The sequence below is a fragment of the Peromyscus leucopus genome, chromosome 8a, assembly GCF_004664715.2.
Source record: "Peromyscus leucopus breed LL Stock chromosome 8a, UCI_PerLeu_2.1, whole genome shotgun sequence".
NCBI lineage: Eukaryota > Metazoa > Chordata > Mammalia > Rodentia > Cricetidae > Peromyscus > Peromyscus leucopus.
Window position 1 is genome coordinate 53654167 of NC_051085.1, and position 17206 is coordinate 53671372.

Consider the following 17206-nt stretch of genomic DNA (forward strand, 5'->3'; position numbering starts at 1 on the left):
AGAACTAGAGGTCAGCTGGGAGCAGAGTCCACACCCTTGGAGGCAATCAAGCCAATAAGCAATTCTAAGCAGAGCTCTGCTGATCACTGCTGCAGATGTGTGAGTGGCCATTGGGCCATGTGGTCATCATGAACTGACCCAGGGCTGGGAAGGAAGGATTACAGGAGTCAACTCGGTCCTGGAGGGAACATGATCGCCCTCCTTGGTGGCTGTACCCTAAGAGCTCCTGGGCGGGCACCTAGACCAGCTCTGGTCCTGAGGAGGGTCTCAACCCAGGCATCCCATGTCCCAGAACCGAGGTCTGCCCTGGTCAAGGAGTGAGTGGTACTTGGGAGCAGTAGCAAGAAAGCTAATTTGCAACCTGGCAGAATCCGCCTGGGGAAAGCAAGGCTTTAAAAGCGCGGCTTTCCAGCGAGATGCAGACAAAGGCTCGGGTGCGCACGCGGTGGACTGTGGCACCAAATCCACGCTCAGGGCCCGGCGGATGCCAGAGTCTCCCAATTTCCCATGGATGTGCCCCCTCAGAGCACAGACTCTCCCACCGGGTCCCACCTGGTCCCCTCCCGACCCGACCCAGTGTTCTGGTCCTCACCCTGCTGGCCCTCCATCAACAACCGCAGCGACTCCTTCCTCTGCGCATCTGGAGTCTCTTCCTTCAACATCTCCTGCCTGCCTCCTTTCCAGGGAAGCTCTGCTTGACTTCTCTGATCAATCTTGTCGTCGCCCCCCACCCCATGACACGCCTTCTGCTGCCCCTGCCCCAGCAGGCTTTCAGCCCTGAGCCTGAGAGTGGAGAGGCAGAATGGTCATGCTACTGTCGTCCCATGGGTCGGAGTGAACCAGAGGTGCCTCTTTTTTCCATGCTAATGCCCATTGTTCCTCCTCTTTCTTTACCCACACAAGCAGCACCAGCTACCAAGAATCTGTGTAAGGTGGGCTAGGGGGATGCGTCCTCTTCATGAGGGTGGGTGCATCCAGTTCCATACCACTGGTCCATGCGCCAAGACATGGACACTGAGGCGCAAGCCCAGCCTTCCCTTTACATTTGGAAGCCTCAGGTTCCGAAGCCCTGCCTGCCCCCACCACAGCTGCAGGAATCCAGCGGTTTGGATCCCCGGGACCCCCAGTGGAAGGAAGCGTCTATACTCCAGTCTAGTGGTCACAGGCTGGAGAGAATCGTGGAATAATCAGTGACAAACTTAATGGTCTAAATAATGGGCCAGGTCAAAGTGGTCAGGGACAGCTCTGGGGAAGCAGGTTAGTTTCTAAATGTCTGGCTCCCGACACCCTCCGGTTCACCCTTTCTCTGCGCGCACTCGGGGCTTGGGAAAGCCCGGTGTCCCTACGCTGACCGGCGGTCCCGAACGCCACGGAGGTGCCACCAGCTTCCTGGGGCCCACTGGCCGATCTCGGCCGGGTACACACGCACCTTGCCGGCCGGCCACCACCGCAGCAGTTCCCTCCCCACCCCATGATCCAAGGCCCCGACTCGACCCCCACCAAGACAGAAACCACCCGGGCCGCGGGGAACGTGGAGCCGGACCACTTACTGGGGCTGAGGAAACACTCGGTCAGCCTTCGGAAGCAACTCGCATTGTTAGAAGGTCCATCTTCCATGTCGGAGGCGAAGAGCAGCGGCCAGGCGGTGGCTAGGGGGAAGGCGGCGCCGCGGGGCCGCCACGGAGTTCGGCCACCGGCGGCAGAGCCGGGGCCGAGGCCAGGGCAGCCCCCGCCGGCGCCCGGAAAGCCCGGGGAGTCTGTGCGGCGCGCGCCCGGGTGGAGGGGGAGCCGCGGCGGCGGCGGCGGTGGCCGGGGCCCGGCACGGGCTGGGAGCAGCAAGCCTAGGATCGCAGGCGAGAGGAAGAGCCGCCGCCGCCCGCCGCTGCCACCGCCGCTGCGGTGACTACTGCCGGGGGGGACGCTCAAGGGAGCTGCCTCTTGTCCTCCTCCTCCTCCTCCTCCGCCAGCATCGCCGCCGCCGCCTCCTCCTCCAGCCGCCGCTGCGCCCTCCCTTCTCGGGAGACGCACGGGGAGGTGGAAGGCAGATGAGGAGGGGACGAGAGGGGGAGGGGGCAGGGGGGGCGGCGGCCAGAAGTACCAGGAAGATGAAAAGGAGGAGGAGGGGATAGGGGAGGAGAAGGCGAGCGCCGAGGGAGCGCGGGCCGCCACCCAGCCGCAGCCGCCGGCGCGGAGCGCGGAGAGGGCGCTGGGGCCCCCAGCGGGGCTGGCGTGGCCTGTGGGAGACAGGGACCGGGACAGGGGCGGGGGCGCCGCAAGCTCCTCCCGGCCGCAGCCAGGCAGCTCCGGGGCCAAGCTCAGGCCCACTGCGCTCCACCCGCTGGCCTCTCCGCGCCGGGGTTCCTGACGGACTTGGCCGCGACCGGGCTCGTCCCCAGCCGCTGGCAGCGGGGCCTGGGGGCGGGGAGCGAACCGCTCCTCCGGGCTGGCCATGGCCCTCCTCCCCAGCCTCCAAGGGGGCAGGCGGGAGGGCGCGGCGGCCGGCACTCGGCGGGCTCCGCCCCCGCAGCACCAGCCCTCCCCGCCGCCGTGCACAGGCTCCGGTCCCGTCCGCCGCTCGCGTCTTGGGTGCCTCGCCGACTGGGGGGGTTCACATCATGTTTCCTTTGGGATTCAAGAGGACCCCGGGCTGGGGACGAGTCCCGAGTCTCAGCGCCTCGGTGCGGGCTGGTGCGCACAATCCTCGTCCTTCCCCGCCGGGCCAGGGGCTGCGGGGACGTTGCCCGTGGGGCGGGGCGTGGTGTGTGCGCGCTCCGAAGCCCGAGCCGCGGCGACTGCTCCAAACCAGCGGAGAAAAGCGCCGCAGTGCCGCTGCCCGTGGAGGCGGCGGCGGTGGCGGCGGCAGAAAACGCCCACTGGCGGAGCAGGCGCTCCCCGCGCCGCCACCGCCCGCGTCCACGTTGCGCGTCCCCTGGGACTCGGCCCCGCCGCGTCCGGCCCCAGTACCCCGGCACTCTGCGCGTGGTGTGTGCCCCTGGCCGGCCAGTCTCCCTGGCAGTGCCACATCTGGGTCTGGCGTTCCAGATTCTAAACCCACAGCCTGGTAGCTGTTCTAAGCAGTGTGCGAGCCACATCCGCCTGCGGGTGACCTGAGGCAGGGAATCCTCCCTTTAGCCAGCCCGCTGCATCTACCGAGCAGGGTTCGGCCAGGGCTCAGGGAGGGAAATTCAAATTCGGACACTTAGCAGGAGTTTTAAGATCAAGGAAGAGCTCCCATTAGGTCTCAAAAGGCGGTTCATCCTGGGACTGCCTTTCCCATACTTGCTTTAAAACGAACTTCGTGTGCGCCAGCCCACTTGGTCCCAGTGGGACTAGAAGACAGAAAGAGCAAACTAGTGCTCAAAATATGAAACTTAAAAGAGTTCATAGCTCTGAAACCCAGAGGCCATCTGTCGCCAGCAGCTTACTTCTGCCCCCTGCTACTTCAGCAGCCTGTAGTCCAGACCGCTTCTGTAGAAGGAAACTGCCCCAATGGGCTCTCTGAAGAAGGAACTTCGGAAGCTGGGCGCGCTTCACTAGCCAGCAAGCCCAAGTGTGTTCGGCGCTCGCCTGCAGGGACCGTCTCTGCACACCCCGGTTGGAGTGTGGGGCAGTGTCCTGGCTGCCTCTTGGTAGAACAGTCGGGGTCATCTTCCCCGGAGAGAGCGTGCGAAAGCCACAGCCCAGCACCCAAGCTTGTGCTGCAGTGCAGCGGCTCGCCTGACCCAGGGCTGCTGCAGGGACTCGTGGCTTGCGACCTGCCAGGGACCGCTTCTCCTCATCAGAGTTTTCTTTTTCATCCAGACGGTTTTTCAGGATTTTTGGTTTGTAGCGAGTTCCACATTCTTCTGCAGTGAAGTCTTTTCCCGACTCCAAACCCCTAAGTGTGGAAAAGGAATAGTCACAGTTGCACCAAACTGACCAGGTGGCTTTCTGGGGACGTGGTGCTTCGGGTGTCCTCTGACACGTAAAGTTCCCGGGGCGTTTTGGCAATTCTGGGACAGACCGCCTCAGCGTGTCCCTGGAGCCAGTCCACCTTAGCTAGGGAATCCCTGAATTTGGGAAACAGGAAAGTGGTACTGTGACTCTTACCTTGGGGGCTAAGAGTGCAGAGACGTTGTTTTTCTCATCCCCTCCCCAACCCTGACCCTTGTGAAGAAAAAAAAAATAGTCAGAACAGTGGTGCTACCAGGTCTCTATCTGCAGCCTCAGGCTTGCGTCTTCTGAGCCGCACAGACCCGACTGAGAGCTGGCGTTAGTGCCGGGTTTCCGGGACTGGATGCTCCTTGCAAAAACGGTTGAGCAAAGGGGATTTCTCCTCGAAGAGTTCATCTCTCATTCTTTACAGGGCATGCTGGTTTTTTTCATGCCGCTTAAGCCTTATCGGTCGTTGGTTTTTGAGTTATTAAAACGATTTTCCAGGTGCTCAAAAATTTACTTCTAGGTGGATATAAGCTACCTTAAAGGCGCAGTAGGCGGGTGAAAAGCATCAAATATTTGTTCTCTTAGTCTTTGTTAGATCAGTACTCAAACTCTCGTTAACCCTTTTCCAGAGTCAGTCAGTCAGTCTTCTATTTTCCATCCGGTTCCCCGCGTTGCTTGCTGGAAGGGACGCGTATCCTGGACAAATTACAAAGTCACAAAGTGTGTAACGACGGAAGAGCGCTCGGAGGAGGTGTACGTAGGCAATTACATGTTGATCACCAGCCCCCCTCCCTTAACACTGACTGGCGCCCATAGTTGTTCATTTAAGTCTTCTAGGCACCCCAGCCACTTTGAATTCCGAACACAAATCTCAAGACTCGTAAGTCTCAGATTGGTATTTCCCTTCCCTTTGGCGTTTCTCTGCGGATACACCCAGACCTGGCTGGACCTTGTCCCTGCAAACCTCTTGTGATAAACACCTCATTGAGCCTTAAGGAGTGCTGTGGTGGTGTTCCTAAACTTGGCGGTGTGTAGTTAGTGTTGGAATGACATCTCGGATTGTAGTTCGAGTGGACCGCAGCTGTGGATGTTAGGGACTGGCAAAGGTGATCAGGTGTCCCGGCTGTCTCAACGCTCTTGGTAAAAAAATGATTCTCCTCACCTCAGGTGAAGTGTCAGCCCAACTTGCAGGGATTGAAAACTAAAAGAACAGTAAGACAGCAGTTAGCACCAGCACACACCAGAAATACCTAATTTGTGTTATAGGCTCTTAAAATACATCGATCAAGGCAGAGCCCAAGAAACGTGGAAATGATGATTTTTCTACAAAGATGTAAATTTTATTTTTAATTATCTAAAGTTAATAGCCAGCATGCTTAATATTTGATAAACTTTTTTGGTAGACCTATAGGTCGGTGTTTTTCAATAAATTCCTGATGCCTTTTGTATCACCTGGTGGGGGAGGGGGACTGTTTTTCTCTCTCTTTTAACATGCTAACAACCTTAGTTCATTAACCTATGAAAACCAAGGTTAATTAAATGTTAAATTGACTGACTTAAACGGACAAGGTATGAGGGTGATTGTGTGACTGGTGACTCTGTGGTGTGTGTGTGTGTGTGTGTGTGTGTGTGTGTGTGTGTGTGTGTGTTCCTCTTTCTCTTTACCTTTATTTTAACTTTTAGAACTTATTTACAATACAGAGACCAATCTTCAAAGCTGGTGACTAGAGTTGCCAACTCAGACTCAGATCATTTAGCTGCTACTTATCAGCTAGTGCCTTTCACACAGACCTTCTGCATCCTAACAAGATGGTTTACCATGATCTGGTGTAAAAAATGTGGACTTCATCTTCCAGCACTTACTATGGGTCCCCGAAGCCCCTTCAGAGCTGGCTGTAACTCTGACTTACCAGAAAGTTCCTTTCTATTTCTCCCACCTTCAACCCAACATGGTTTTGTTTCTAGACTACTGGAATCTGGTTCTTCCTAACACATCTAAAGAAAGCTTCTGCCTGTGTGGTTTACCCTGACAATTCCATTGTAAACTGCCTGGCACCGGGGGACTTGCTATCCCATAACATTGAATAAAAGACAGGCGAACAGACACTCCTTCCTCCCTGTCACCTGCTGAAAGGTGACAGGTTTCTATTATTGGTTATGTTAACAAACCTCGCTAAAGTGAGGGCTGTATTCCTACAGTCCTGTCAGTCAAGCCTAAGAGGGAAAAAATGGAACATTGTAACTCTAGTAAGAAAAATATTATTGAAATCAATGCTAGGATGGGGAAGTCTTGAAAACAAACCAGAGATGGTTTAAAAAGAAAAAAGAAAAGTAACTTCTTCACTTACTGCCTAAGTTCCTGTGTCATCAATAAAGTTACTTTATAAATTTAAGCATTCATTATTAGACAAGTTTCAATTCTGTTAATTAATGTGACAAAACAAATAGCCAGTATAGTTTGCATTATTTTCAGTATAGTTTACATATTTGCATGTTGTAGCAAATATCAGAATACTGTCTAGCTTTTTTTGGTTTTGATTTGTTCCAGTACAAATATTCCACATAAATCTCACGGGTTCATTTCTTCAGAAGAAAGGGTTATGTGTATTTTTTGGCAGGAATAGGGTCTAAGCAGAAACCTTTACCAGTCTAAACTGTAATGTTTAATTCCTTCATGACAATGAGTTCTGCACAATTGCTGTGAGTACTGAGTCCCGGGGGTACTGGCATTAGTAAGTACTGTCCAGGTTTTATAGTAATGAATACTTAGTTCTTGGGATAACCATGCTAACTTTTAACAGCGCTCCAACATGACACTGATGTTTAACCACACCGAACTAAGTTTCAAAGTTTTGCTTTTAAACAGTATTGCATCCCTGTAGAGACCCACGGCATTTATAGGATCCTGAACTGTCTCTTAGTGCTCAAGGCCACATAGATGTTGGAACACAGCCAGGAGCTCTGCTTAACCAACCAGCACCATCATCAAACTTCTGCACATAAGATACAATGATTTCATTTCAAAGCAAAGAGAACATTGTGTCTCAAAAATCTCAATAATAAACCTAAAATAATCCTTCCAGAGAACTGAAGGTCATTCCCTACTCTAGAGTAGGAAGCCAGCACAGCAAGGCATCAGGGATGCAGAGTTGCATCCTGTATGGTCTGTTCTGAACCCTGGGTACCAGTGAGTATTCAGGTATTAGTGAAAGAGGTGCCCAGACTGCCTCTGAATCCACCCTCCATGCTCACAGCTCAGAGCCCTCCCGACTGCCGCCTCGAGATATCACGTGATGTGTGTTTCCTTCACTTGTTGCTTGAGAATCTTCTTGACAATATTTTTAATTTTTAAAGTAAAATTGGTTTACTTATTTATTTGTTACACATGCATACACATGACAGGTGCATGGATGTGCTGGGGGTGGGATCTATATGCCATGCAACATGAATAAAGGTCAGGGGAAAACTTTCTAGGCTTTTTTCCCTTTTTCTACTAGGTGGGTCCCAGGGACTGAACTCCGGTCACCGGGCTGACAAGCACCTTTATTGGCTGAGCCATCTTTTCCTTGGCTCATCTCTTCTAATTGTCACATTTTTATGACGGACCTCAACAAGTGTATTAGGGCTCTGAGGTAGTCGTAAGAGAAAAGAAACACTGTTGGATTTGACAGCTCAGTCTCAGAAACTTTCCAAGTGGTTCCTCAGTCTAGGAATTGATTCCTTCCTGTTCTTTGCAAAAGCAAGTAAAGCGTGGCTCAGGGCATAGGAGACGCACCAAGTCTTGGCTCATCGGGGCCAGAATTAGACAGGCCTTCAAGGGCGTGAGGTTGCAGTGGGTTCAGGGCGTTCTGATGTCTGGCCTTGGCTTTGGAAGACGGCAGCTTTTAAAAAGGAGAAAGCAAGGCTCTTTTCTGTCTGAGTTTCTCTTACTAAAAATGTCAGGAGGGCAAAGGGGAGAGAGCGGTTGGCAGGGTCACAGAAGATGTGCCGCGGGTGGAAGTGTCCAGACTAGTCTTACAAGGGTTTGGATGTTAGGTTTGGAGACCCTTGTCTAGTCCACAGCTCATTCAACTGGAGGGCCCACGTGTGGGCCTTCAACGAAAAAAACTGACAACAGGGAAATGCTTCCCAACATTCACCCACTAAACACTAATTCAAAACCACCTGCTGCCTCACAGTAGCCTCCATTCTGGACGCACACCTTGAGCACTTTGCATGGAGCCTGGCACCCTACCATGCAGTGCCTACAAGGCTGCTGGAAATGCCTTGTCGTAACACAAATTGCTAAATGGTCTTTTTAATAAAAAAAAAAAAAAAAAAAAAAAAAAAAAAAAAAAAAAAAAAAAAAAAAAAAACCCAGAACCAGATATTGGGGTAAATGCTGAAAGATCAGAGAGACAAAGGAGCAAGCCACTGCCATGTCTTAACCTCTAGGACTCCTCAGCCTGAAAAGCATTAGCTCCTGTCTCCTCACGCCTTATGTACCTTTCTCCACCCAGCCATCACTTCCTTCTCAGTGCTGGGATTAAAGGCATGCTACCCAAGAAATGGCATGAGATCTCAAATGCTGGATTAAAGGTGTGAGCCACCACTGCCCGGCTCTGTTTCTCTTCTAGACTGAGTCAATCTCATGTGATCCAGGGTGGTTTTGAACTCACAGAGATCCAGACAGATCTCTGCCTCCTGAGTGCTAGGATTAAAGGTGCCACTGCCTGGCACCTATGTTTAATCTAGTGGCTTGTTCTGTTCTCTGATCTTCAGGAAATTTTTATTAGGGTACACAATATATCACCACACCTTGGTGGGGGTTGGAGACTTTTGTGTGATATGATTTGTAGTGTCTTTATTCTGCATCAGCTTTTCTGCTCTTACAGAAGCATCATGGTTTCGTTATGGAAGGGCAGACTTTCAATACTTTGCTATTCCTTTTTCAGCATAAGGAGCTCCTAATCTATCTTTGGAGTGGATTGCAATTGAAGGTTAGATTTGTAAAGCCTCTGCTTGAGGCTTTGAATTTCATCAAAAATTCTGAAATGAATTTTGACTTGGGAGTAAGACAGAATTTCCAACAGTTATTGAATCGCCCTAAAATCTACTTCTTAAATATTCTTAAAGTGACGTTCACAGCATTTGACAATTATATGTCCAAAATATATTGATCAAGTCTGAAAACCACTGAAGATGTTCTGTGTCCTGCAATGCCAAATACTAAGAGCTACGATTGTTTAAGATTCTTTTTGAAAGAAATAAGCTTGCCCATCTCATCAATATGCAATTTTTTTTTAGTCTTTAATAACGGGATATATTTGAGGATGCTTGTACCCTTAGCCAGCCACCACTGCTGTCAAGTTTTTAAAAATTATTTATATGTAGAAATCTATACACACTACTTGAAAAAAAATACACTAAAATGTCAGAAGACATTGGAAATGTACATAATAAATCCTGATTTTTACTTTGTGCTTGTTCTTACGACATTCACTGCCATAATCTGAGAGGCTCAAGGTGAAGGTCACAGTGGCAAACAAGGCTAATTATGTCCTCAGAGAAGGATGTGCCAAGACTGAGTGCGTGGAGGCATTGGTTGGCTTCATTTCCCATGTCATGTTGGCCACCTTTAAAGGAGCCGTCTGGCCAAAGCCCAAGCATGGAATTTGTGGCCTAAATGCATAGAAGAGTTTGTCTGGGCTACCATTGCTCAAGTTGTCCACTTGGCAGCAAACCCAAGGTAGCCGTGTTACACACTGCTGGGTAAGTTGGCTACCAAAGGATTAGAGAGAATGCTCCAGATGAACAATTATTTTCCATGTTCTGGGGGGACTCCGCATTGTCTCCTTCCCAAAGCATCTGCTTTTGGGCCCCTGCTTCTTCAGTAGGTATCTTAACTCAAGGATTTTTTGCTCCATTGCATGTAAACAAACATAACCTTATATGCTTCTTAATCTGAATCACCAAAAGTGCATTTAAGCAAAATGCAGGAAGCACAGGCTGGCTGGGAGACAGTTATATCATAGTTACCAATTAGCTGTGGCTGCTTTTCCATCCATAATGCAAAGGCCTTACCCAGGCCACTGAGCAACACAGGAGACATCATCACCTCGGAGTCATCTCAACTGACACCTCTAGGCAGCCTCTGTAAAGGCTTAGGCTGCCATGTGCATTCAGAATGATCCCCCTACTTTGTGGGAAAAAAAAATAGAAAGCAATAATTAAGACCAAGCAAAAATTAATGCGATTGTTATATGATTCACTTATATGATTGAAAATTGAGTTATGATATAATCCCCTTAATGTGAATCTTGATGTTTCCTATAAATACTTTTCTTTTTGCCTTTGGAAGCAAAAGATGCCGTTGCTTGGCATTTAGAAGCAGTCCCCTGCTTATGGGTGAGTTCCTGGGTTTGCAGATGAAAGAGGAGTTTGGAGAGAAGTCTGGGGTCCTGGGGTACCCCACAATTTCCATGAAGATTAGAATGGGCACAAATGCACCAAAGCAAAAGTAAAGTTCGTGAGGCATGGGGGGACCTCTAGATGGACAGGGATCACATCTCCATGTGTGAGAGAGTCTCTGCTCATGTTCCCTTCTGGCTGCAAATTGTCTCTGTTCATCACATTTTACATCTTATGTTGAATATTTGGAGTCTAACAAACCTCCCTGAATATATCTACTGCCCAGGATTGTCTGATCCATCTTTTAGATCACACTGAGCTGTTGAAAAAAAAAAAACAAACTAACTTCATGGGTTTTCAATGCATTCATGTCAATCACCCTTTTTTTTTTTAAAAAAAAAAAAAGGTGATTTTTTTTTAAGGCAAGAAGTTCACTATTTTAAATAAACAGCACTCTTTTTGTTATGGTGAAATACACTTAACAGAAAATGCATGGCTTTAACTACTTTTGGTGTATACAGTACTGTAACATTAAACACATTCACAATGTTGTCCAACCATCCATCTCTCAATATGCTTCTCATTTCCAAACTTCAAGTCTATACCACTAAACACTACCTATACCCAATGTCCAGAGCCACACTGGTGGCCCAGTACAGCAAGGTGGGACAGGGGTGTCACACAGCAGTAGGCAATAAAAGCAGCCTGGGTACACACAGGGAAGGCGCTGTCCTGAAAGAACTTAATACTATCACCACCGCAGAGGGGACAGCTGACGTGTGTCTGCCGTATCAAGAGAGATGAGCCCAGAATCTGTGCAGGACAGTGGATGTAGAGCCAGCCACAGGAGGCTGGGAAAGTTCAGTGGCCAAGGAGCAGGGTCCAGGAAGGCCATGCTTGTCTCTGTCTGCCTCTTAACATTTCTGAGAACTGACTCCTGAAAACACGATGTTTCTAGGTGTTTATAGGGGGTCACGTGGGGTTTGAACCTCACTTGTACTATGTGACATTTAATTTGAGCACATAGATCCAGCACCTAAGACATGCATTATTTTTTTGTGGTGACCACACTCAAATAGCCTTTCTTCTAGCCTTTGACTGTTTTTGAAGCGTCAAGAAGACTCTTGCTACAGAAGGCAACAGTCTGCTTTCTTATAAATGTCACCTCCTGATGAGTAGAGTGAAAGCAGCTCTTATGTTTTGCTTTGTTTTAGCTCCTTAGCTTAAGCTGTCATAGCCTTCTTCCTCTAAGACCAGTAAACTCGAGGATTGTAGGTCTTAGGGACACGATAAAGTCACAAACTCATAAAGTTATAAGGCGATAACTCATAACAGGGCAATCCAGCAACCACGCTGACAAAATCACTTCAGAGGGTTTCAACCAAGGAGTCCTTCCCATGTAAAAGCAAGATCACACATTAAATAACCATGCTGCCGAGGAGGACCACACATGCTACAAAATTCTTTCTCATTTGCTTCCATTCAAACGTTATTTCTTTTCTTCTTAGAAAGGAAAACATTTCATTGGGGGCTGGCTTACAGTTTTAGAGGTTTAGTCCATTATCATCATGGCGGGAAGCATGGTAGTGCACAGGCAGACAAACTGTATTTCTTAAGTAACCACAAAATAAGGTGATGCCTCTTGTTTTGTTTTGCTTTAATCATATTTAAACAAGTCTAAAAGAAGCAAGATCTCAGTGAAGATGCAAGACTGAGGGAAGTAACCCTGGGTCTCTCTAGATGGCCTGGGACTCTCTAGATGGCCCGGGACTGTCTCGATTGCCTCTTGCCTTCAGAACTTGATTCTGCCTTTTAAGACTCCCACGAGGTTTATCCACAACTCACTAAATGCAAAGGGTCTGCATTATTCCATGCCTCTTGTTGGTCACAGACGAAAGCCATCTCTTCTTACATGACCAAAGTTCTGCAAAATAATTCGGTATCCCGCTGCGCATCACTGCCTGGCATTGCCAGTCTTTACTGGAGTCAAAGGAAGACCCCTCCTTCTACGCCAGTGAGTTAAATAAGGTCCCTGAAAGGCCACACTACCCTTAGCAACTAAGCCCCGTAACATGTAACACCGTACATATCACAGAGTTGTCATGTCTCACCCAGGAAGCATGGTGCCACTCAGAAAGAAACAGAAATTGAGAAAATTTGCCCTTTTGGAAAACAGAAATACTAAAGTGGAAAAGGAGAAGGGGCAGGACAGCGTTACGAATGGGTGTTGCAGATTCCCTGGAAGTTTGAGGTGCACAGAACAGTGACTGCCAGTCTCTGTCTCTCTGTCTCCCTCCTCTCTGGATTTCTCTGTCTGTCTCTCCCTCCTCTCTCTTATATTCTCATTCTCTCTCTCTCTCTCTCTCTCTCTCTCTCTCTCTCTCTCTCTCTCTCTCTCTCTCTCTCTCACACACACACACACACACACACACACACACACACACACAGAGATTAAACCCAGGACCGTGCCCATGTTAGCTGAGTAAACTTCTACCACAGAGCCACTCCCAGCCTATTTTCTAGTTGTTTTCCTTTTTTTTTTAATGCAGTCTGAGCTTTTAGTCTCTGTCTTTGTTCTATAGGATTATGAGTATTTTCACCCAAACATTTCCCCTACGTTGTACATGTAGGGAGCCCACAGTTTCATAATTAAATAGTCTGTGAGTCACATACATTCTAGATTTGTTTTTGAGACAAGTCTCTGTATTCCTGGCTGTCCTGGGGAACTTGCTATGTAGATAAGGCTCGCTTTGAATTCACAGAGGTCCACATTTGGCCTGTAGATGGTTTTAAATCTGATTATATATATATATATATATATATATATATATATATATATATATATATGTTACATAGAAGGATGTTTCTTGATTTCCCAGTAGGTATGAATATCTCAGACATGTTACTCTGTTGTTGTATTTTATTTTTGGATTACACAAAATATTGTGTTTGGAAAAGCTCTGATTTCAAATATTTTGAACAAGTATTTTCGGTGTTGAAAAGTGTGATCCCGCTGCATACATTCAGGTAGGGAGGAACTCCTGCTTAGACACGCAGGCGTGCTGAGGGAGTCTGCACACAGGGATATACTCTCCAGGCTCCCATGGACCCCTTTCCTGCTGCACAGCATGACACAAAACACAGAATTTTTTGGAGTCTTGTAGTCCATATTTAGAAGGGAAGGAAGAGTAATAGTTACCTCTTCCCACTGTGAAGAGTATATCTAAGATTACGTGTGTAAAGATGCCCCCTAGCACTGTCCCCAGCCAGCAGTAAGCATACAGTAATATTACCAAAAAATATTACCAAAAAAAAAAAAAAAAAAAAAAAAAAGCTTTTAAAACCAGGCATGGTGGCACACCGTGTGAGTTTGAGGCCAGCCCAGCCGATACAGCAAGATTCCTAGAGGGCAGAGGAGGAAAGAGAAAGAGGAAAAAAGAGAAAGTAGGAAAAGATGCTGAAGACACAGTAGTGAGAAGGAATCTTAGCCTGGGCCTTGAGTTGGGGGCTGGCGGTGCCCTCTAGGAGCCGCTCCATCCTACCTGCCCTGAGCAGTGATCTCAGCTTCTGAGCTGCAGATGCTGTGGGTGGAGACTCCACATTTACGGAAGCCAGCTGACCAGAGCCTGGGACAAAGCCCATGCTCAGTGACTGTGACTTGCTACGTCACAGTCACTGAGCTTGCAGCCTAAGGTGGTTGACCTAAGGTGGTTGACTGTGTCCTTCAGGGATGGGCGCTCGCACAGCTCTGAGCACAGACCTTGCTGGACCACGGCTCTCCCACAGCAGGATAGGAATTCCACCCCCGACCCCCACCCCCACCCCTGCCCCGCCATTCCCAAGATGCAACAGTGCTCCAGTCACGCCCGGAGAGATGCACAGTCTTCTGATGACTGACATAAGGGTCAAAGGTCATGCTGGACCGCCCTTATGCTAAGATGAAGACTTGGAACTTCAAGTCGGTTGGTGTCAATCAAGGCCGTGGTCCTCCCCACGTGTGTGGGCCTCATGTGTGACTCCGGTCAGTCTTAACAGTGACAGCAGAGGCCCCTGAAGACAGAACCTGCTTCCGGTGCCTGGGGAGGCTCCGGGCGCCCTCTGTGCTTCTCTGGAACTCGGGCTTCTCCTCCTGCTCTGAAGACTTCATGCTTGCCAGATCAACCACCCGGGACCTTTTCTCTGATAATCTGTGTGTCTGTGCCCATATATGTGGGGACATGCGTGTTTGCATACATTTTGTACTTGCTTATGTATAGATATATGTGTGTGTGTATGTGCATATGTATGTAATGACAGTACATTTGTTTGTACATGTGTAGACACATACGTATGTTTGTATGTCTGTATGCATGCATATACACATATTGGTCTGTGTGAATACATACTAACATGTTTATATATATATATATGCATATATAACTGTAGATTCATGTTTGTGTATATGTGTATTTGTATGTACACATGTGTGGATGCATGTATTCTTGAACATATACATGTCTTTACATGTATGTGTGGATACATGTGGGCATATAAGTTTATGTTTGAATGCCTGTGCATATATACAAACATGTTCATATATGTGTACATGTGTGTTTGCATATGCATGTGTGGGTGTATATACTCTTGTGTGCATACATATATGTCTCTGCACACATATTTATATATGCACACCCATCAAAATGTTTGTTTACCCCCCCCCCATTGGTTCTAGTTCACAGGAAAACCCCAACTGGTATATTATGATTTCACCACCTTTGTTTCCAGATTTTTTTCATATGGATTCCTGAAGAAACATTCTTTTTTGGAACTCTGACCTTTGGTGTTTCCTTTTTAAAATGTAAGCTGGATGTGGGAAAGCTGAGTCTGAATTACCGTTTCACTGAATCCCAAATAAAGTTATTAGAAGTGCCCCCCTTCTATGACACCTGTGTGGAAACAGCTTTCTCTGTATGACGCTCTCTGCCCTGCCCGGCTGTGTCAGAGGCAGGGCTGTCTCCACTCTCTTCCAGATAGCAGCCCTCCTCCACCCACACGCTCCCTCCCTCCCTCCCTCCCTCCTCTTTGTGCTAACAGGTTTTGTACATTAGCTCTTACAAAAGAAAAAAGAAAAAAAACCCTCCTTTGAATGACGAATTGGCATGCACATTCTCTCACAGCCACGGAGGAAATGCTAGCTTACAACATCTACCGCAGGAACTGCAAGGGCCTCGGTTTGTTTCTTTGGAGAGAGACTTGAGACAGCCAGACATTTCCAGATTCTGTGCCAAGGGGCGTATGGTTAGATGGGGTGGGGAAGAGCGGGGTTGTCTGGGCGGGGAGGGGAATCCCTTTGTTCTGTTCCATTGGGAGGTTCCTAAGGATGTTAGGGAAACAGCCTGATGGCCAGCTGAGGTCCAGTACCTGAGCCAGGTCCGGATAATCCTCTGTCTGCCTTCAGGGCAGCCTCCCTGGTGTGCAGTGCACACCTCATGTGCACACAGGTGATGTGACAAGAGAGGATGCAGTGACCTCATTCAAAGAGTTAAATCAGACAGATGATTGCCACTGAGACACAGGTAAACCTGATTCTTTCCTCGACGCTCCCTGTGACTGTGACGCAGTCACTTTCTCTCACAGCAGAAGATGAAACAGAGCCTCTGAGTTGATACAGAGAAGCTGAGAAGAACCTTCACCCTGCCTTTGTGCCAAGCCCAAGGAAGGATTCCGCCCACACGGCAAGCCTCCGACTCCCTAAGCTGGCACAGGGCTGCATTGAAGGGAAAGCTCAATGGAAGTGCGTCACAGTGTGGGAAGAGACGTGTGGTGATCGGATAGTCAGGTGATGTTGACCTGTTGACATGGTATTACCGCATGATTTGGCCTTACACATAGCCAAGCACTCTTCTTCCCTTTAGGACAACAGATGATGTGGGTCTAGTCAGAGATGCAGAGAAAAAAGTCTGGGAAGTTGCTTTTTATGAATGCTCACCATCTTTTTGGTTACCATGGATACTACAGAGCCATTGCTGCTGAAGACTGTAGGGTATCTGTGGTGGATACTATTGAGTATCCATGATGAGTACTGTTGGGTGCTGTTGGGTTCCTGTGATGGCTACTACTGAGTACTGCTGTGTGCATGTGTTGGGTGTTGTTGAGTACTGTAGGGTACCCATGGTGGGTACTGTTGAGTACTGATGTCTATCTGTGGTTGTTTTTTTTTTTTTTTCTTAAGGAATATAGCATCAAATTAGGGAGGTATAAGAATACCTAAGCAAGGAATTTCATCTCTAAAATTTTGAAAGTAATATAGCCAAAAAGGATTTGAGGTCATATACAATATTTTACCAGTTCTAAAATTTAAACAAACTGTTGCCAAAAAAAAAAGCAAAAAAGATCAGCAGGAAATTATAGCAATTTCCACTGAGAATACAAAGGAAAATTACTCTCTCTACTTTCCCTGAAGGCAAATGTCCAGTCCAACATGGGGTGCTTTCTCCTGAGACAATCATTTTCTAGGGGGACAAAAAGAAAAAAATAATGGATTCTTATTTTCATAAATTGACCTTGAACTTGACTCACAATCTGCGGACAATTTCTACCACTGTGTAAAATATACACAAAAAAAAATGCTTCCTTCAAAAAGTCCTCATTACTTTCTGCCCAAGTACATCTATTTTCTCTGTATAGTTTAGGTGAACAACTTAGGGAAAATGCTTCCTTGTACTCACATCTTGACATTGCTATGGAACCTGTAATTCTGCAAGCTCCCAGACTACTTGGTAAACTGCATATTCCAAGGCCCTAGCTAGAATGCACAGTAGACTTTCCTACTGGCATATGGTAAGTCAACTTCAACTTCTGGCTCTCCTTGCACAGGTGTGTGTGTGTGTGTGTGTGTGTGTGTGTGTGTGTGTGT

The 17206-nt window shown here is 48.0% G+C and overlaps 1 protein-coding gene across 5 annotated transcripts in view; it reads right to left on the reverse strand.

The window, feature by feature from the left end:
* The window catches only part of Pde10a (phosphodiesterase 10A), a 445668-nt gene that overhangs the window by 192493 nt on the left and 235969 nt on the right, over positions 1-17206 (reverse strand). The window contains exon 1 of one of the 5 annotated variants that reach the window (XM_028866641.2): positions 1551-2814. The exons of the other annotated variants lie outside the window; for them this stretch is intronic. Coding sequence (XP_028722474.1) covers positions 1551-2451 — 901 coding nt within the window. The 5' untranslated portion in view covers positions 2452-2814. Of the gene's footprint in view, positions 1-1550; positions 2815-17206 lie in introns of those variants that run through there. 5 annotated transcript variants of the gene reach the window in all.